Genomic DNA, 22622 nt, shown 5'->3' with positions numbered 1-22622 from the left:
TCACTGTATGGTTTTAGATATGACTGATCCTTTTTTCACTCTCCATCGCAGAAGTACTCAAGACTGGACTGAAGAATGGAAAGAATGCCCTGATTATGTCTCTGCTGGAGAAAACAGCTGTTACTTCAACTCCTCCTATACCTCCATCTGGGTCCCCTACTGTATCAAGCTAACTAACAATGGTGATACAGTGGAGCAAAAGTGTTTCTCTGTTGAGGAAATAGGTAAATCACAGATTTGTGTTTCCTTTGGCTTATCTCCAGACAAAAGACTGGGGAAGCCTGCAATTTCCAAACATAATCAAGTAGGAAGGTTTGGGAATAGTGTTATTTAGGTACATAAAAACTATCTCACAGACAAGATCAGCTGGTGGACAGTAGGAAAGAGCAAGAGGAAGTTAACTCAACACTCACATAAAGAAACCTGATAGTTGTGAAGAAAAGAAAAAAAAGTCTTTTCTTTCAGGAACTCTTCAAAGCTGGTTTAAATTTTGCATGTCAGTACAAGGGGCTTCAGTCCTTAGTTAAACACATGAAATGTCTATTGTATGTAGATCTACTAAAAAAAAGTTTGCAGAAGACCAACATCGAAGCCCAGTCTTTATCACAAAGCGTAATAATCATGGAATTCTGTGTTTACAAAACAGCCACAATCAGCTTCCAGACATGTTTATAAGATCTCAAAACAAACATTGGACAATCAGCTAAATGAACTAACAGATGATCTTTTGCCCATCCTATGGACAGGAGGAGGAAACAAAAGAAAATGAACAGCTATAATTGGAATATCCACATTTGTAGTAAACTGGAATAAACAGCAAAATGGAAAGAATCAAAGGAAAACTGAGTAGCTGACCTTGGGTGCCTCAAAATCTATCCACAAAAGCTCATTCATTGCTTATAAGAATATTTTATTCCTTCTTGCTCTTATATGTGGTCTCCTAGGCCTCAGCAAATTGGGTGACACCAAGAGAATATGGCTGGGTGCTGCAGATAGAAACGATAAAAATTTGACATTTTGCCTTAAGGGAGACATTGAGAAAATTGTAATAAGCAGAAAAGATTACCCTTCTTCATAGTTTGAAGAAACATCAGTGGATTTACCTGTTAGGCCAATGTGATATGTAGTGTTGCAGAATAAAATAATTATAAGAATACTGGGTTAAGAACCAGGTCCCAGCCAACAGCCAGCTCTGTTCATTGATCTAGTTGAATTTCACTGAGAGCCCCCACTTGTGGTGACTACAAGACAAGTAAGATGTAGTACAGTGTACTGGATGTGAGGTGTGTAGAATACACCGTGACCAAGGTGGTAGCCAAAGGTATGAATGACTGTGCGGGAAGGATGAGGGCCTGCCCAGAGATGGTGATGATTCACTTGATTCTTAAAGCACAAATGCTAAGTAGCAGATAGCACTATGATCAGACCTTCCTATAACCCTTAAGTCCTACAGGAGGCAACAGCACAGAATGCTCAAGAACAAATTAGGTGGAACCACTAGCCAGCTAAGGAAGTCATTAGGGTTCTTGTGTGCTTCATGAAGAAATTGTGACTATTATTTACCAAGAAGTGTTTTTGAAATGTTTAAGAATGGAATAAGGATAGCAATAATGGAGGATGTAATGGCAACACTCTCAAGTCTCGCCATCTATCATGCATAACCACCTGTGAGATGAGTTGTCTTATAATCCCCATTTTATAGAAGTGACTAGGACTCAGAACAGTTAAGTGACTAGCTGAAGGTCTGAGCCAGAAGACAAAGCTTGAATTGGAACGTAGGGAGCATAACTCCAGCTCCCATGTTCTAAATCACGAGGCTGCCCACTGACATCTCAAAAACAATTACTGTGCCATGGATGTCCCCTAGATTGGATTAAAACATAGTTTCTGTGATCCTCTCCCTTTCCCCAAGTCAGATAAATTTATATACAAAATAAAGGGTACAGGGGGAAAAAACAGTGACATCAGGGAATAACCCAAAGGAGAAAATAAGAAATACTGAAAACAGAAATACTGAAATACTGAACCCATTTCTTGGGTTCATTTGATAAGCATCATTCTTTATGGTCAAATGCACATTGTTATTGATCATCTTCTAAAAAGATCCTCCTTTGTTCTCAGTGTATGAATGCTTAGAGTGCTGTTTTATTAATTATGTCCAAATTTACATCAATTAGTTGTCTTTTACTATGCATTAGATTAATTTGTAAATTTATAGACATATTCTGATTATTACAAATAAGGTAAAACATGCAGCTTATGTTTCTTTGAATTTAGCTTACTTCACTTAATATAATTTTTTCCAAGTGTTTCCATTTCCATGCAAATGAACAATTCTCTGATGGAAGCATAGAACCCCATTGTGTATATATACCACAATTTCTTGATGGACATCTGGGTTGATCTAATATCTTAGCTGTGGTAAATAGTGCTGCAATGAACATAGTTGCCTGATGGCATTAATTCAGACTAATTTGTGATCGTTTGGATAAATGCCCAGGAGTCATAGGGAAGCTTTTTTGAGGAACCTCCACAATGCTTTCCAGAATGGTTGAACAAGTTCACACTACCACCACCAGTGTAGTAGCATTCTTCACCAGTACTTGTTATTGTTAGTTTTCTTGATGCTGACCATTCTAACTGGGGTATAGTGTAATCTCAATGTTTTGAGTTGCATTTTTTATGGCCAGAGATGTTGAATATTCCTTCATGTGTCTATTGACAAGAGAGTGGCTTTTCCTATTAAAAAAAAAAGTAGTGCCTACTTTACAGTGGCCATCAGTTTACTCTCTCACCTTAAGGTCTGTTTTCACTCTGGGTGAAGAACTTCCCTCTTTGGCCACATATTTGCCAATCAATAATATATCAATGTGTCAACACAGTATACATCTGTATGCGTATCTCTGATCTTCTCTAGGAACCCAAACTTTGTAACACTCCCAAGAGACCATCTATGTAAAGTAGAAAGGAAAGAAAATGTCACTCTATATGTGACAAGTGACTTTGAAACAAGGAGTGTTTTAATTGGCACTATTTAGAATAGAAATTTATATGTAGTTTCTAGTTTTGGAAGCTATACCTGTTTTCATAAACCTTTGGAAAATTGGTCTTTGTGGTTCTTCATAATAAAGTCCATAAATTTGCTAAGAATGTAAAGCATATTAGTATCAATTGAGCAACACAGTAGTTTAAATATTCAAATGGTGGTTACGTAACCAGGTGAGGTGGCTCACGCCTTTAATCCTAACTACTCAGGAGGCTGAGATCTGAGGATCGCAGTTCAAAGCCAGCCTGGGCACAAAAGAACATGCAACTCTTACCTCCAATTAATCACTAAAAAATGGGAACTGTGGCTTTGGCTCAACATAGGGCAATAGCCTTGAGCTGAAGAGCTTAGGGACAATGCCCAGGCCCAGGGGTAGGGAAGTAGCCTTGAACTGAAGAGCTCAGGGACAGCATTCAGGTCCAGATTTCAAGCCTCATGAACCACCCCTCCGTACACACACACACACAAAATGGTGGTTATGTGAAGGATAGAAACACTGAATCATCACCAGCTGGAGATAGGCATAATCCTTCTTGTTTATGACTGAACAAATGATGTAAGAAGGTAGGAAGACAATAAAGCCAAAAAGAACTTGTAGAAAGATTGTGGCATGTAGAACTGAGTAATACAAGGTCCCAACCCTCAAGCCATACATTGGTTTTTCTGTTTTGTTTTATTTTTCTTTTCTTTTTGTTCCTTTTGATTACTTTTTAAATTGTATTTCATTGTTGGGGTGATGTATAGAAAGATTACAGTTACATTCTTCAGGTAGTGGGCACATTAGTTCTTGAACATTGATACCCCTTTCCATGATTTTCTCCCATATTCCCTCCCTCTACCACTTCCCAGTCATCTTGTTTTTCCCCTTCCCCTCCCTATTTCAAATAAACAAATAAACGTATAAAACAGGTACCAAGTTAGGGGATAAGCTATAAGGGAGATTAAAAAAAAAGAGAGAAAGGAACTTCTCATAGTATGTCAAAACCAACCATCACAAAAAAAACCTCTTATTTCCATATCGTGGAGTTCATTTCACCTAGCCTCATTTTATATGGTCATATGCACATAGCTTTTGAAGGAAAAAAATCCTTAAGCTGCAGAAAGCCCATCTTTAAAAACAGAGGTCTTTCTGATTCTCAGTGCTTTCAGTAAAATAATTCCCTAATAACAAAGCATTAATACTATTAGAGCTAAAAATGAAACAAAACATGGTAGATCTTCCTGATATTAGACCAGATATTAGACTCAAAAAGAATTTATGAAGGGGCTTTTCAAGAAGTTGAAAACAGATCATCCTAAAGTAAAAAAATAACGCTCATCAAATGTATAATAATAACTGTATTGGAAGAATTAATAATGTAAATGATCAAAATGTTATAAATTAATTTGGTCTCTTCAAAGGAAAAGAGTCCATTAATGTCAAGTTGTGTCTCTCTGGTACTAATTCTGCTGTATTGCACAGTGCAACCTGATCCACCCATCTGCCTCAACTGGACTTTACTGAACATCAGTTTAACTGGGATTCATGCAGATATCCAAGTGCGATGGGAGCCGCCATCCAGTGCAGATGTTCAAAAGGGATGGATAGTTCTGGAGTATGAACTGCAGTACAAACAAGTGAACGAAACCCAATGGAAGATGGTGAGCTATTACTACACCTTAACCTGAAGTTTTTCTTCCTCCTATTTCAACAATTCATCTCTCATTTATAATGGGATTTCTTTTGCACACCTAGATGCAGGTGTGTCTGTAAGATAGCAGATGCATACACACACACACACACACACACACACACACACACACACACACACACACACACACACACGGAAGCCTAAGGGAAGAAAAAGAAACTACTCTGTAGTCATTTTAAATGTTCATCTTAAGTAACGAGCCACACCATGGACTCTAACCACTCAGCTCTTGGGAGACATAACTAAACACAAGAAAGACAGAACCAAACTTAAATGAACAAAGTCAGCAGTAGAGACTGGAGAAATATCTTTCAGAGATTTTAAGTTACTGCTACTAACAAGATATAGACCAATATCGATTCCTAAGATGTCTCCAGAAGAATGGTTGAAAGGGAGAATTTGTCCTTAATAGGTTTCACAAATATAGGTTATTACACACTGCAGTAAAGAATTAAGTTCAGGAAGTTCTGTGTAGGCAAGTAGAGGGCAAGCTGGCCTCTGAGCCACTCAGCTCCTTGCTCAGTATATGGAGACTCAGCATGGAGATAAATTCCACATGGCACATAAGAAGGAAAACAGGATTATCATGCTGCTCCCAATATAACTAATCTTAAATCAGCTTAACCACAGCCACAATATCCAAGCCAACCATTTTCTGGCCAGTAATGAGGTTGTACCCAGCAGCCTGGCAGAGAGTATTCCCAGAATTTGGAGACAGCAGGCCCTGTCCACTCAGTGAACCACTGAAAAAGAATCTAATTTTGTCATTAACAGAAAGTTAGATTTGACCAGCTCTAAGCAGTTACAAAGCCAGATTTAAGGATCTGTTTTCTAAATCATTTTAATTTAAATATCTGCTCTGTAACTCAGTATGAAAAGGCCTGGTTGGATGTTAAATCAAACAAGACTTTCTAAATCCAAGTTATAATCAAACATTGTGTTCTGCAAGCAGGCATAGAAATAAATACTTTGCACAAGACATTTTGCTAGGCCTCTAGGACAATAGGTATCTATAAGATAACCACATAACCATAAACTCCTTTTCAGGGCATTTACAAAGACTAATACTATTTTCACAATATACTAATATGCTCTTTCCTCTTATTCACTGTATTGACATTTACACGAATGTTTCAAAAGCAATAGTATCAAATAGTGGTGCCAAACTTAACTCAAAGTCGCTGTATTCTTCACCACTGTGTATTCACAGAAAAGATGAGTGGGCCTTGGTTATCCATATTGTTCCAGTATTTCATTTTGTTATCGGATATATTGCATATATGCTTATTTGGTTATTTGAAATAGGATAGGGAAGGGGGGAAAACAAGATGTGGGGCAGGGGTGGGGAGAGGGAAATGGGTACCAAGGCATGAGAAAGGCTATCAATGTTTGTGCATCTTCTATCTGGTGAATATAATGAATATAATGTAACCTTTCTATTAATTACAATAAAAATATGTGAAAAAAAGTTTTCAAAAAGAAAAGATGAGTGGGGGTTGGTGAATCCACAAGCATCATTAATTTTGTTATAGCTCAACCTTTGAGTGCATAGCTTTCTAATCCTCTCTGTGACATAGGAGAAGTAAACACAATGCATTCCTAAAAGTGCTTACTGGCTTTTGATTTGCCCATGATAAGCTGAATTTTGCATGTGGCACCATCATAAGAATTTCTGTAGTATCTGTTTATGATGTCTCTTTATTCGCTTCCAGTTTCAATGAGTTAAATGTTGTCTTCCTTGGTTCAGTTAAAGTTTTGAAAGTTTTGTAAGTCTTTTCAGGAACTTGCTGTTCTGTGGATGTTTTCCATTATTTCTCTGGTAGCTATTTCGTTTTATTTTAGATGCATATCATTCCCTGACTTCTGCTGACTTGGGGACTAATTTTTTTCCTCTATCTTTTAGAGGTTTTGAGAAACTTTAAGGATAGTTAAGTTCCCCCAAACAACGGTAATGTCACATAGAAAATTTTGTATAGTTAAATTTGCACAGTCAGATACAATAAATAATAGCAAAGATGTCTAACAGGGTCAAGTAGAAGAAAGTACAACAGGAATGATTTAGGATATCAGTAGTACACAATACTCCCACTGAGTGTTTATATGAGAAATGGGTGACCCCATATGAGTACATATAATAAGACTTAGGTATGGGAGGAACCAAATGGGAAAATTTGGTGTTGCAGATGTGAAAGGTTGAAGGAATATAAGAGGGAAAGGATCATAAGTGAACTGCCTGAGGCCTTCCTCTTGATTCTGTCATTAATAAAATCCTGTATATAATTCTAAAGAATAAAAAGAAAAACAGGAATCAAAGAATAGAAACATAAGTTTTCCAATATTAAAAAATAAAGTAAATATAGTAGGCATGTAAATATTGTATATGTTCAGAGGCCCCAGCAAAAGACACAAACAAACCATGCCATGTATATATGGAGGGAAGAGAAGTACTTTGTGAGTAGAAGCCAACAGGAGTGAAAGAGAAATTTGTTTCAGATGCTGAAAGTCCAACTTCTGACTTAATAAGACAAATTTTGAGAATTTTATTTATGTGAAAATCCATGCTGTTGAAAAGTGAATGTTCCAAGTTTTCTATAAACAGGAACAAGGCGTGCTACCAAAAAACATATGAAAAGCACATCGAGTACCTATTCTGGACATTTGATGTTTCAGAGGAAAACATTATTACTGGTTGAGTTCTCTTTGACAGCTCTTCTCTGGGGAGGTAAAGGAAAATCCACACCTTAAAGGTTATGAGACAAATGCTTACTACTGAACACTCCAGTGACTTTTCTTTACAGATCTTTGAAGAGCGGACTATTTTGAGCTGGGTTTAAGACTTCTGGAACAAGTAGATTATTTATTTGCTTGCTTCCAATACAATTATTTGAAAGTTTATTAAAGGAGAAACTACAGCATTTCTAGGACACTTTCCCAAGTTGGTGATTATGAAAAAAATAATTATCCAGAATTTCCAAGGAACACAGATTTATAAATTACCAAAAACTATAGCTTGTTTTGGTATGAAAATGTACATTATGTGTTTGTCTTCCCCCAAACAGAACTATAAAACCCACTTAAGCAGGCAACATCTCTGTGGTCTTTGTCTCTCTCTCATTCTTTATAATAATTCTGACTATGTGACAACTTAATGCAAAGATAGAACTGTACTTCATTAATCAAATCTCCCATACCTTTGGTTTATACCAAAGTAAGCTTAAATACTATTATAATTTTAACAAAATAATTCTTTGCACATTTTTCCCAATGTTTTGGAAAACAGCAAAATACCCTCTGAGTATAGTAAAATATTACTCACTTTGCAGAAATCCATTTTGAATAAAAATGGATGAACACTTGAGGAGTAGACTTGTAGACTCTTTAGACAATCAGCTTTTATATGTTTATCTTGAAAGATGGACCCGGTAATGTCAACCTCAGTTCCAGTGTACTCATTGAAACTGGATAAAGAATATGAAGTGCGTGTGAGATCCAGACAACGGAACTCTGAAAAGTACGGTGTGTTCAGCGAGGTGCTCTACGTAACGCTTCCTCCAATGAGTTCATTTGCGTGTGAAGAAGGTAAACAAAAATGCTTAAATGGCAGCATAGCTTTTGGCAATATCAGAGTGGATACTGCCTACACTGTTAACTTATTGAACAGTTCAACAACATTAGTATTAACGTTAAATATCAGAATGAAAAATTTTAGATAACTACTTGTAACTGGTATTACAGGTCGGGAAAAAGCTAAGAGGATTTAATTTCTAGATTTTTTAATTTACAAAAAGTCCTATAGTAGGTAGAAATTTAACAAAAAGAATATGGTAGTTATCTCTGTGGAATTTCAGGCAAGGTCTCATTTTCTTTTTTGGTGTGTGTGTGTGTGTGTGTGTGTGTGTGTGTGTGTGTAAGAGAGAGAGAGAGAGAGAGAGAGAGAGAGAGAGAGAGAGAGAGAGAGAGAGAGAGCAATTATATTGTTTCACTATCTCTTTCTAATCAATACAGCCAGCAAAATCAGTAATCTATTTACAGAAAATCAGTAAAGGTATAATACTTGAAAACACAATCAACAACTTTTACTTAGTAGACAAAGAATACAATCTAACCACAGCAGAATACTCATTCTCCTCACTCCTATATGATATATTTACCAAGATACACCATAATTTGACCCTGAAATCAATCTCAGTTTGAAAGGATCCAAGACATATGCAATATGGGCTCTAAGCACAAGGGAATTAAATTAAATAATGGAAACCTCTTAAAATCCACAAATATTTGACAGCTAACACTCATCTTAATAGGTTACAGAGAAGAAAAACAATAGGAAAGTATTTTGAATCGAATGAAAATGGAAACAACATAGTAAAATCTGTGGCTGCCACTAAAGTAGTAATACCTCAGGGAAATTTATAGCAGCAACCATTCCTGGAGCCTTTACCTAAGGGCATACTTTTTAAAAAAAAAGGCAAAATTGAAGTTAAATCTACTTCACTTTTAATTAAAAAGTACTTAACTTCTACCCTTGTGCTAACTATACTGAAAACTAAATGCAAGGTAAGTGCAAGGCAGTAAATATTATGGGAAAATCTGTACATTTTACACACAAATTCCGTGGTGTCTCCTACAAAGTATAACACAGTCTAGAGACAGGAGTCTTATTAGGACAAATGTACACATATAGGCATGTTTGTTTGGGAGAGGGTAGTAACATGTTTTATTATCTTTAAGTACAAAAGAGTTGACATTTAACAAAGCAGTGTATAAATACAATATATCAACGTCATTCCTTTCAAGGTTATCACCCATCTCTCCCTTACCCACACCTTCCCTCATTCTCCTTTATTTTGTAGGATAGACATTGAATTCTTAACCGCATTGTCCCCATCTTCTCTTGCGTGCTCATCTTAAAGTGATAAATTTTGTTTGAAAGGTATAAGAAAATGTTATCGTGATTCATAAAACACTTTCTTTAGGAATTGGTGGCGGCTCAAGTAAGCAAAAAAATCTAAACAGAAGAGTGGAGCACTTAGCTCAGCATACACACACAAAGTACCAGCATACACACACACACACACACACACACACACACACACACACACACACACACACACACTCACTGCATTTATATTTGTGGTAGAACCTTTAACCGGAAGCTAGAAAAATATTACCATAATAAAATATAAAGGTTTTAAGTAGGTATTATTTACTTTGATTTAGCAAACAATAGTTTTTACCTAGAGCTAAAGCAATGACACTCTATTGCTTTTATGATATATAAGATTATGAAAGCAGTTAAGATATTTTAAGCATGCATTGTGTTATACTTTATACTCTTCACTTTGAAAACTATTTAAAGTGTGAAAACATTCAAATAACAGGCATTTTAATAATGGGATAATTTGTTTATAACAAAAAAAATCCTAATCCATTCCATCCTGTTTCCTCTGTTATCAACTGAGATCACTGACTTTATTAGGGGAATTCATTAGCAAATATTTTTATGTGGAGAAAGACAGTGAAATGTAAACTTACCTTCAACCATTTATCATTCTGAAAATTAAACTTTTTGTGTGTGTTCCAGATTTAGAGTTTCCATGGTTCTTAACTACTATTTTTGGAATATGTGGACTAACTGCGATACTATTTGTAGTCATATTTTCTAAACAGCAAAGGTAAGTCTGCAGTAGTCTTCTTTGGTACACTTTTGTGAGTTCTTTATATGTCTACATGTGTTTCTATATATTATGTAATATTTCTTTTGTTCATTATAAGTGAAAATTTTAAGTAACCCAATAAACTTTTATCCTCAACTTTTGAAAGAAACTTTGTTTCCATACTACAGGCAATACAGTTTCATAGATTTAGGATTTGTTTAAGTCTCATGGGTTAGTCACAGTGCTCAGCTAATAGAGTCCAGCTGTCCTAGAGCTAGGGTCCCTACAACTCCCATGTTATCTTAGACTCTTCTGAATTTTGCATTGCAAGTCCTGTGTCTTGGAAATCCTACAGCTACAATCAACTGGAATATAGCCAAAAAACATCTACAAATCAAACTAAGAGTGCAATATATGTTGTGTAAGGTTTTAATTTGTGTTTAAGGTAATCTGATATTCATAAATTTAAAGACTGATTTATCTTATCAGAGAATTACTATGATGACATTCCTATCAGATATATTGTCCCTAACTCAATGCAGAATGGATTATTTTCTGTTCTTTTTATTGTCATTGTAATGTAAAGAATATGTACAGAAGGGTTACGGTTACGTAAGTCAGATATTAAATATATTTCTTTTGAACAGTGTCACCTCTTCTCCCACTCTCATGGTTTTCCCCTCCTGTCCCTACCCAAAAGTTATGCAGTTCATTTTCAATGTAGTTCTAGTAAAAATCCCTGCTAAATTTATTCACTCCTCCTGCTGACCTTCCCCAAACAGATAAACTTATAAATAAGACAAAAGGCGTAGAAAACAAAAACAGCAACAAATGAGAAGAAACATAACAAAAAAACACCTTGTTTCCATTTCTTGGAGTTCATTTCAATAAATCTCATTTCATATGATTATATGCATAGCTACTGACCCTTGTAATTCACTCCTGAGGGTATCTTCCTTTGGACTCACTGTATGAATGTCTAGAGTCCTGTATAATTTATCATATCCAAGTGGGTTTTTTTGTCTTTTACCATCCAGTGTATTTACTTGTAGATTTCTGGGTACTTTCTAGCTACACCAAATGAGACAAGCCATGCAACCTATGTTTCTTTGGGTCTTCACTTGATAGAATTTTTCTTAGTATTTCCAAATCAAAGCAATAATGAGATTTCACCTCACCTCAATTAGAGTACCCACTATCAAGAAAATCAACAATAGCAGATGTTGGCAGATACATGGCCAAAAGGGAATGATACTACATTGTTGGCAAACACTTTGGAAAACAGTGTGGAGGTTCCTCAAAAGACAAAACACAGCTTCCCAGCAATTACACTCCTGGATATTTGTCCAATAGACCACAGCTACCAGTACAACCATATTCATTGCAGCAGTGTTTATTTACATAGCCAAGATATGGAGTCAACCTAGACTCCATATCAGTTGACAAACAGATCAAGAAAATCAGCTATATATATACATAATACACCTCAACCAGAAAGAATGGATTGTTTTCAGTACCACTTCCTGTTCAGTTGCATAGTATAATACCTATGGGAAAGAAAAATTTAAAATTATCACAGTTTCATTTTGTACCTACCTCTCCAGCAACATTTCTCTTTTGCACAAAACAACTTACAGAGATGGCATAGTTTTCAATAGCATAAGAAAATAAGTGAATGTTTTAGAATCTTAAGTAACATGCATATAACTAATAACAACAGCACGATTCCCATTATCTGTTCATTATGTTGAGTTCATTGATCTGTATAGTTAGTAAACTAATTTACTATATATATTAATTATATATAGTAAACTGATTTATATGGTGCTTTACACATGTATAGTGGTACATACCTGTGATCTAAACTATATAGGAGGATGCAGGTAGGAGAATTGGAGTCTGTCTGACCCCAGGCAAAACATGAGTCTCTATCCAAAACAATGCAAAAGCAAAAAACAATTAAGTGTGTGAGTCAAGTGGTAGAACTTATAACAAGATCCTGATTTCTAACCCCAGTGCCACAAAATAAATAGGTGAATAGACCCATTATATATATATAAATATATATATAATGCCATTTGTGCTCGATGCAAGCAGTCAATTATGGGTCATTTTGGTGGCTAAGAAAATATTTTAGGTTGTTTAGATGTATTAGCAAGTAATACTTGGAACAGAGACACCATCCACTAAAGATATAGGATTTCAAAGAAAATCAATGGGCCTTTGTCCAAGAGGATATTTTCTATGTGTTAGGAAACTCTAAGCAAACTATAACACATCAAAATTGTAAAATTTATTTTAAATATTTATTGCACTCCCACTTTGATGTTTAAGTTGACTTCTTTGAAAAACAATAAATTTATTCTTTTCATTTCCCCATATAAAATTTTCACATTGTCTAAATTTTCATGTGTTAATGAAAATAGGAAATGATAGGAAATAGTTTTCAGTGGGTTTGAAAACAGCATGTAATTCCAACAATGGAAATACCCTAAAGAAGCCAGACCCTCGTGGCTCATGTCTATAATCCAAGCTACACAATAGGACACTGAAACCTGGAGGATAATGGATCAAAGCCTGCCTGGAAAGAAAAGTCTGCAAGACTCCATCACCAATTAACAAGTCAAATGCCATACTGGAGGTATGGCATAAGTACTAAAACACCATATATGAGGAAAAAAATGAGCAAGAAGATCTCAAGGCCCTGGGTTCAAGCAGTGGTACTGAAGAGACAAAAAAAAAGCTGCCCCCATTTTGAGACAGCAACCATCTAGTTGTTTATACCCAAAAATGCCAATAAATTAAAGAAACAGGATTGTGGTGTCCAAGGTGGTCTTGCGACCTGGGCATTACAGTACCACCACAAATTTTTTTAGAAAAACCACACATTTCATTCACTCATATGTAAAATTAAGTCATCTTTATAAATGACTATAATAATGAGTGAAGTAATGTTTAAAGCTGAACAAAAGTATAAGGCCCTAAAATCAAGTACCAGCACCAGAATGTGCACATGCACATACACAACACTCCAGGGAGTGATGTGCATGTGTCTGTCTTCCCCAGAACTCCATCTTCAGTTCCTTGGGTGTCAGTGAAGTTTTCTGAGTCACAATTCTTTATCCAAGCTACTTTGCCTTTTCTCCACGCAGATAATCAAGAACTAACTCTAGTAAACTATGTAATATAATCCATATGTAGTTTTATGCCAATTTATCTTTATACTGTTCCTAACCATTAAGGAAAAAAGTAATTCTATCTGCATACAGAAATAACTGAATTCACAATTTGAGTTGCAAATCTGTGTTTTACTACTTTATTTTTATTTTGAAGTAAGGATTTTTCTGCAAAAAAATCCAGATTTCATCATTGTCCATAAAAACTAAACTTTGTAGTATATAATTTATGTGGCGTATGTAGCATGTGTTTAGGTAGACCAGCTGTCCTATTTGGGAAGGCTATCAATACACTAGCTTGCTGTTGTCTTTGTTACTAACTGTACTATAACTAGCCAGCTTCATTTATTTGCATAACCAACATAAGCCCTTGGGGCTTGAGGATCCACCATTGTGGGAAAAGGTCACTGCAACAAAAGAAAGTCATCCACACAAACACAAGGTGAAATGAACCATCCTCTTCAAAACAAAGAAGCCCATATCAGAAAAATCATACATGTACTCTGAAAATCTACTTTATGTAGTCTGAATTATGTTGTATTTTTTTGTTTTTGAAAATTTGAAATTTGTATTTAGAGATACAGATAACAGAGCATAACAGACAGCAAAGAACATGGCCTAGGATTTGGGTCCTCTGGTTTGGTCCCAGTTAGGACAATATGACCAGGTTGCTTATTATTTCAAATCCTTGCACAGATAATATTGTTTGCTTCCCAAGTAGGTGTAAATATGGTGTTGAGCACAGAAGTCAATAAACATTTTTTATAAAGAGTCAGCACATTTTTAGGCTTTGTAAGCCACCACTACACCATGAAAATAGAAATAAATGAGTAAATACACATGATTGTGTTTCAGTAAAACCTTATCTACAAGCCAGGAGCCAGTGGCTGACACCTGTAATCCTAGCTACTCATGAGGCTGAGATCTGAGAATCACAGTTTGAAGCCAGCTGGGACAGGAAAATTCGTTCATGAGACTCTCATTTCCAATTAATTCCCAAAAAGCTACAAGTGGACCTGGGGCTCAAGTGGTGGCATGCTAGCCTTGAGCAAAATAAAGAACTAAACTGAGGGACAGCACTCGGGCCCTGAATTTAAGTCCCAGAACTAGTACAGAACAAAACAGAAACAACAACAACAACGTTTATCCACAAAAACATGAAAAGCTGGGATATGACTCAAATGATAGAGCACCTGCTTGGCAAGAACAAGATGCTGAGTTCAAATCTAAGTACTGTAAAAAAAATGCAAGCCAAAGTAGGCTATAAAGTAGGTTATAATGGCCATCCCAGAGTCTAGTGCAAAGTATTATCTGACATCAGAGATATTCAGAGTTACTATTGATATTTTATATTATTTATTTCTGCATGAAGCATTCATAGCAATAGTTTGACCTGTATCCCACTGAGTAAGTAGAAAGATGCTCAAAGTAGCTTCTAAGTAGAGAGAGCTCAAACCAACTTCTAAAGAGGAATTGGATGTACCCCTTTGATCAGGTAAAATGGTCGGTGTAAATACTGAGAGGAAATGTTCCTCACTGAACATACTCTGTTTGTTCAGACTGAGTGGAATAACAACTGATATCTACAAATCAGGTCTCATGCCCAACAATGTCATTTCTGAATGCTTGGGAGATTTTTCTATTTTTTAACTATTAAATGAGTTAATATGGATGAACAATCCTGAGTGTTTTTTGTCAGTATTACATTATCTGATTTTAAGACATAAATGCCAGTCATATTATTAACAAAACATATGATTTATTCAAATTTATTCAAGAGATGCTTACTGAGCACCTTCCATGTGCTAGGACTTTTACTAGGTACTGTGGATTCATTAAGTGTTGAAAAATCCATCCTGTTAATGGATTAGTTAGCCCTATGTAAAATGACCCCTACAGCATTCTGGTTTGAGCTTCTGTAGATGATTTTAAAACTACCTTGAACCATACAAATTTATCCTACTCTTCTTTTTCAAGGATACAAATAACTTTGGTCTCTGAATGGATTGGTCCTTTTTTCTTTCTTTGTTCTCTCTGCAAGTTACTGAGGAGATATACAGAAAATTTCCTTCCTTATACTGAGTGGAAACTGGTATCAGACAGAATCAAACTTCTCCTTCTCAAATACTAAAATTGACTATTGATAAAAAGCATAATAGGAAAAAAAGATGATGATAAGAAAACCACATCTCATTTAAATGAAATTCAAATAATATTTTCACCTACATTTTTAAATCATGAACTGATTAATATTTTTGCTTTCCTTGCTCATATGAAATACCTGAATATTTGGAATAAATAATAGCATTTCCAGTACTTTATTCCTAACTTTTAAAATAAGGAAATGTGTTGTTTTAAAGATATGTCAAACAAAACTTTTATTTGTTTTCCAGGATTAAGATGCTGATTTTGCCTCCAGTTCCAGTTCCAAAGATTAAAGGAATTGATCCAGATCTTCTTAAGGTAATTAATATAAACTCATCTAAACTGTAGCTAGCTTGAATTAAGTGATATCCTAACAAGACTGATATGCATTGAGAACTTTTGCACACACTGCAGATAAGATTTAAAATTACTTTATCATTATTGCTTTCCTTTTATTCATTTTCATTTTTCACCTGCTTTCTAGGAAGGAAAATTGGAGGAGGTGAACACCATCTTAGCCATTCATGATCATTATAAACCTGAATTCTACAATGATGACTCATGGGTTGAATTTATTGAGATAGATATTGATGATCTGGATGAAAAAACTGAAGGGTCAGATACAGACAGACTTCTACACAGTGACCACCAGAAATCACTGAATCTCCTTGGGGTGAAGGATGATGACTCTGGGCGTACTAGCTGTTATGAGCCTGACCTTTTAGAGACTGATTTCAATGCTAGTGACATAGATGATGGTACCTCAGAGGTGGCTCAACCACAGAGGTTAAAAGAGGAATCTAATCCCTTGTGCCTTGATCAGAAGAATCAAAATAACTCATCTTATCCTGATGCTTCCTCTGCCACTCACCTGCCCAGTGTCAGCCTAGCTGAGGAAGACAAACCACAACCACTTTTGATGGGGAAAACTGAATCAACTCCCCTAGTTGTCCCTACTCAGATAAACAATCCGAGTTCACTGGCAAACATTGACTTTTATGCCCAGGTAAGCGACATTACACCAGCAGGGAGTGTGGTCCTTTCTCCAGGCCAAAAGAATAAGGCAGGGACACCCCAGTGTGGCGTGCATGCAGAACAAGTATCACTCTGCCAAACAGACTTCATCATGGACAACGCCTACTTCTGTGAAGCTGATGCCAAGAAGTGCATCACAGAGACCCCTCACACAGAGGTCAAACCACTCACAGAACCACGCTTTAACCAGGAGGACATTTACATCACCACAGAAAGCCTTACCACTACTGCGGGGAGATCTGGGACAGCAGAACACATCCTGAGTTCTGAGGTGCCTGTTCCAGATTATACCTCCATTCACATAGTTCAATCACCACAGGGCCTCCTGCTCAATGCCACTGCCTTGCCCTTATCTGACAAAGAGTTCCTCTCATCATGTGGCTACGTGAGCACAGACCAACTGAATAAAATCATGCCATAGCCTTTATCTGATTCCCAAGAGTGAATCAGGATAAGAGCATTTCAATGGCAAACCATTGAGTACTTAAACCAAAAAAAATAAAACAAGATAAAATTTGTAACATGATCTGTGGGGCGAGGGAAGTGTGACAGTGGAGGTGGAGTCTGAATGTTTTTTCCTGAAAAGTTGGAACCTAATATTAAAATGAGAAGAAGGGGTGGGGGGGAAGAATGCTTAAATCAAATAGCCCCATTGTTAATTGTAAATATTTCAAAGAATTGTCTCAAAGACTTTAGGTAGCCATAATTGTCTTATTATTGTGGGTGTTAATTTTGTGACACTAAGCATTGAATGGCTATGATTTTAATGTATAGCAATTTGTGCTTTTTGAAAAAGCAAACAAATCAGGTGGATTTTGAAATTCAAGAAACTGAATGCAAATCGCAGCACAAGCTAATTTTTTTCTTCTTTAGATAATTGGGAGCTAAAACTCTACATGAGCTACTAAAAAGCTTCTAGCAAAATAGTTTGGACATGTAAAACATTTATTTTGACAAAATCGAGAATGATATTTTTAATAATTTAAACTTCAAGCATGGCTATTTTGTAATATACTACACACTGTGTGCTGTAGTTCACAATGACTTGTCTAAGGAATGTAGAAATTACAGACTAAAGCTGGCTTACTGCTTTGGTCAAATGCACCTAAAGAAAAACAAATAAGTTAGTTTTTTACAAAGGCCCTTTTTATATCACCCCCAACTTCTGAAACAATTCCAAAATGTCTAATAACCTGCATTATTGGGACATATTCATTTTAATCTGAATTTTTAAATAAATATATTTTTGATTTAGAGAACTTTAAAATGTTTACACAGATATCAATAACCAAAACTTCAAACTACCTTCACCTTCAGTTGAAACCAGAAGCTACATGCTAAGAACAATAGAACTAATGGGTGGTTCTGGCTATCCAGAATGCTTCAGTGTAGGCCCATGGAGTGAAATGATGAACATGAAGTTTATGAGAAAAGATGGTCTCTACAATGGCATCTCCTCACACACATCCTGGTTTTACTTCATAGTCACCTATGAAGGAATAAGGTACAACAGCACTTGTGTGTAAAGCAAACTCAATAAAGTTAACTGGATAAAAGGACAGAAAGCTCAAGAGTAGGTGTTTATTTCACAGCCTCTAGCCAGACACACACTCATTATTGACCATAAGAAGGAACAGAAGAAATGAGGTTTTCCATCCCAAAGAATAATTCAGAATTAATTAAACACATAGCAGAAATTTTCTCTCTTGCCAAACATTTTATAGAAGTTAAGTTGTAAAAGAAATTTCATGATTTTCATTTTTTCTTTCTGAGAAGATTAGCCTCAAATCAGGTAATCAGAAGAATAAGGCCTAAGTGAATTACAAATTTATTTTCTATTCCTTAATGACCTCAACATTATTCTTTGAGTTAGTTTTTTCAAAGGTTTAGGAAAAAAGAGAGGACTCATCTCACTGAAGAATATTTCCCATTTTAAGTATTTTTTAAAAGTTAAAATGGTAAAGTTAGCTTTAAGTTAATATTTGCCATTAGGCTTAGACCTTTTGGGAAAGGAAGCTTAATGGTTAGTAATTTGAAATTCTCTCTTTCTTGCAAGAAAGACCATGAAAATCTAAAATCGAGTGTTTTAAAAGTTCAACAAATTAATTTGTCATAGATGTTTAATAGATTTTTCTGCTACATTGCTGCTATGGTTTTCTCCAAGAGCTACATACATAATTTAGTTTCATAGAAAATGTCATCAACATAGAACCTAATTCAACATGAAGCTATGTGTTTGGAAGACCTATTTTACTCTTTCACAATAGGCTGACCACATTTCTATAGCCAAAAAACAAAAGCTAAATACCTCAATCAGTCTCAGAATGTCGTTTTGGTACTTTTGCTGGCCACACGAGCCATTATTCACTAGTATGACTGGTATGACTAGTTGTGTCCTGCAGTATATATTTATCTTTCTTTATGTCTGTGGAGTTTTTCCTTCAAAGTTTAATAAATTTATTTTCTTGGATTCCTGATCGTGTGTATCTTCTGTTGTCCAACTCCAACAAGAGATCTCATTGTAAGAGGAGAGATGGGCAGTGCACATGCGCAATGATATGGAGACGTGGGATTGTGCTAGACCATATTGAGCAGAGGAAGCAGCCCTTGCCTTTAGTTTTTAAGGAGACCAGCTCAGAAATGGCTAATGTGGACAGTGCCCTCTTTTTTTTTGGGGGGGGGGGGCAGCTACCACCTATCAGCTACCACCTATGGGCAGCACTCATAGCGGCAGGCTTTGGTTTTGTTACAGAAGTTGAATGGCGCGTCTTGGTTGATGTAACCCTATAGGAGAGTGGTGCTTTGAATCATCTTTAAGCTACATCTCTTAACATGCTTGAGCATGTTGCCTAAAAAGAAGGCAAGCAGTCCTCCCTACACCACTGACACATTGGTACAGGTCAGTTTGCTAGACTGGCTGTTCATCATCATGGGAAGTAGATAATAAGTCTCCTTTCTCTCCACTCCTGGGGCTTGAAGGTAGGAAGGTCAACTAGGTAGGTTGGGTAGGAGTTTGAGAGAGCAGAAAAGCCGTGAAACATGCATTCTTGCTATTGGACACTCTGAGTGGGTTCACCACTAAATAACAGGTTCTTGTGCAAGCGCTGAGTCCTGGGAGGTGAGGGTAATGGGGACTTGCCATTGACATTGATGCATTACTGAACAATCAATGCTTTAGAATGTTGAATGAAGGTGGGAGGGTAATGGGGACAAAACCACGAGAAGAGGTATCAATGTGCAAGAAGTAATGCACCCACTGCCTGGCGAATGTAACTGTAACCCCTCTATACATTACCCAACAATAAAACAAAATAAAATGAAATAATGTTGAATGAAAATTCCCACAACTTTTAAAGGCCTGAGTGTTGCACTCAACAGAGAGAGAGAGAGAGACAGAGACAGAGACAGAGACAGAGAGACAGACAGACAGAGACAGAGACAGAGAGAGACACAGAGACAGAGACAGAGAGACAGAGACAGAGAGAGACAGAGACAGAGAGAGAAAGAGACAGAGACAGAGAAGGAGGGAAGAGCACACAGGTGAATAAGAAAATTAAAAAACCTCTTTTTCAAAGCTGGCTTCAGAGGGGCCATTGCCTAAAAGATTAGGTATACATAGAAGTAAAACCTCTAGGCTTTCTTATTTTCAAATATGATTTGAAAAATTGTATACTTTAACTAAAATACTGGAATATATATTGCATCAACACTTTAAGAAAAAAAACATAAATGAAAAGTCACCATTGTAAGGACCTGTTATTTATTTCTTACATACATTTTCATTGTACTTTATTGTCAAGGTAATGTATAGAGGGATTACAGTTACATACAGATAGTGGGTACACTGCTTCTCAAACATTGATATCCTTTCTCATGTTTTTGTCCCCCTTTCCCTCTCTCCACCCCCTCCCAGTCATCTTGTTTTTCCCCTTCCCTGCCCTATTTCAAATAAACAAATAAATGTATATATAATGTATCCGGTAACAAAGTCAAATTCAGTAAACACATGAGATTAGCCATAAGGAGAAAGAAAATAACTTCACATAGTACATTAAGAACAGGAATCACAAAGATAAACCTTTTGTTTCCATATCCTAGAGTTCATTTTGTTTAATCTCATCATATATGGTCACATGTACATGGATTTTGAGCTATGGTGGTTCTCTGCTAGGAAAATACTAGATCTTACATATATTTTATACGGCAAAATGACTGGAATAATGCAATATTGCAATAAAGTAAACCATACTAAGTTTTAAGTTTCCTGTAAATATAAAAGTTATTTATATTATACTATAAAGTGCAATACATATGCAAGAACATTGTTTTTAAAAGTACACACTCTTAAATTTTAGAATGTTGTAATTTCTTAAAGATGAAAAAGTCTTAGCTAATCGTTTTGCTAATAGAGGGTCATGCATATTTTTCCATATATTTTTATTGTAACTAATAGAAGGGTTACATTATATTCACAAGATAGAAGGTGCATTACTTCACAAACATTGAAACCCTTTCTCATGTCTTGGTCCCCATTTCCCTCTCCCCCACCCCTCATCTTGTTTCCCCCCCTTCCTTATCCGATTTCAAATAACCAAATAAGCATATATACAATATATCAGATAACATGGTGAAATACTTTAACAATATGAGATAACCAAGGGACAGCAAAAGAGATGAGACATAACATAATACATTAAGGACAACAATCGCTCATTTTGAGGCTTTTGTTCCTATATCCTGGAGGTCCTTTCATTTAGCGTCATACTATATAGCCTTATGTATATAGGTTTTGTTCTACTGTAACTCTCTGCTAGGAGAGTCCAAGGTTTCTAGTGATTATGACAAATGAGGGAAACCATTGAGCCTATGTTCCTTTGAGTCTGGCTTACTTCACTAAATATGATTTTTTCTAAGTCTTTCCATTTCCTTATAAATGGGGAGATGTCATTCTTTCTGACAGCAGCATAGAATTCCATTGTGTATAAATACCACATTTTGTTGATCCACTCATCAACTGAGGGGCATCTGGATTGGTTCCATATCTTTGCTATTGAATAGGGATGCAATGAACATCGTTGATACACAGCCTTTATTATACTGAGGAATGTTCCATGGATTCTTAGTTTCTCCAGAGCTTTTAGTATAAAGGGGTGTTGGATCTTGTCAAATGCCTTTTCTGCATCTATTGAGACATGAGAAAGGGTATCAATGTATGTGAAGTAATGCACCTTCTATCTTGTGAATATAATGTAACCCTTCTATTAATTACAAATAAAATATATGAAAAAAAGAATTGAAGCTTCAAAGATGGGAATAAACTTGTATTGAATGCCAAAAAATTAACAACGTACAAGGCTTCTAGTTTCATTAAAAAATATTCAAGTACATTAATTCAGTTGAACAAAATAATCACTATTGCAACTAAGTCAGACATGGTTTTTAGCATTTTATAGAGGAAAACATTAGTCCTCAGAAAACAAGAGATTTTTTTTCAAAAGCCAATAAACCAAAAAGTAATAGAGCCAGAGTGATAACCCAGGCTCTCTGTCTGTTGATATTCTAGAAACAATCCTTAATAGAGAGGAAGTTTCAAATATGGTTCACCATTTTAAAAAATAAGAAGAAAAATAATTGATTGTTTAATATATTCCAAGGGTCCAAAGAATCAGAGCCAAAGAAGTTTCTTATTCTAACAAACATAAACAATCCTGTGGTAATCAATGTTTAACAACCACTTCTTGTTATAAGATAGAATAGTCCAAAATTTGAAGTGATTGACCATTTCCATGAAGACATTAGAAGATAATGCTGTGTCATATAGTGATGAGCAAATGAAGGAGGTTTCTAAAGGCCCATTTGTATATATATTAAC

At 35.8% G+C, this 22622-nt stretch overlaps 1 protein-coding gene across 3 annotated transcripts in view; it reads left to right on the top strand.

The window, feature by feature from the left end:
* The window catches only part of Ghr (growth hormone receptor), a 224989-nt gene extending 205769 nt beyond the window's left edge, over positions 1-19220 (top strand). For all 3 annotated transcript variants that reach the window (XM_090331994.1, XM_090331991.1, XM_090331993.1), the window contains 6 exons: positions 52-224; positions 4509-4687; positions 8151-8316; positions 10322-10412; positions 15964-16033; positions 16200-19220. In XM_090331994.1, coding sequence (XP_090188120.1) covers positions 52-224; positions 4509-4687; positions 8151-8316; positions 10322-10412; positions 15964-16033; positions 16200-17171 — 1651 coding nt within the window. In that variant the 3' untranslated portion in view covers positions 17172-19220. The remainder of the gene's footprint in view (positions 1-51; positions 225-4508; positions 4688-8150; positions 8317-10321; positions 10413-15963; positions 16034-16199) is intronic.
* Positions 19221-22622: the final 3402 nt, after the last annotated feature.

This window comes from Megascapheus bottae, chromosome 4, assembly GCF_031878675.1.
Source record: "Megascapheus bottae isolate mThoBot1 chromosome 4, mThoBot2.hap1, whole genome shotgun sequence".
NCBI lineage: Eukaryota > Metazoa > Chordata > Mammalia > Rodentia > Geomyidae > Megascapheus > Megascapheus bottae.
Note: the sequence above shows the minus strand (reverse complement) of the source record. Positions and strands in the feature narration are given on the sequence as shown.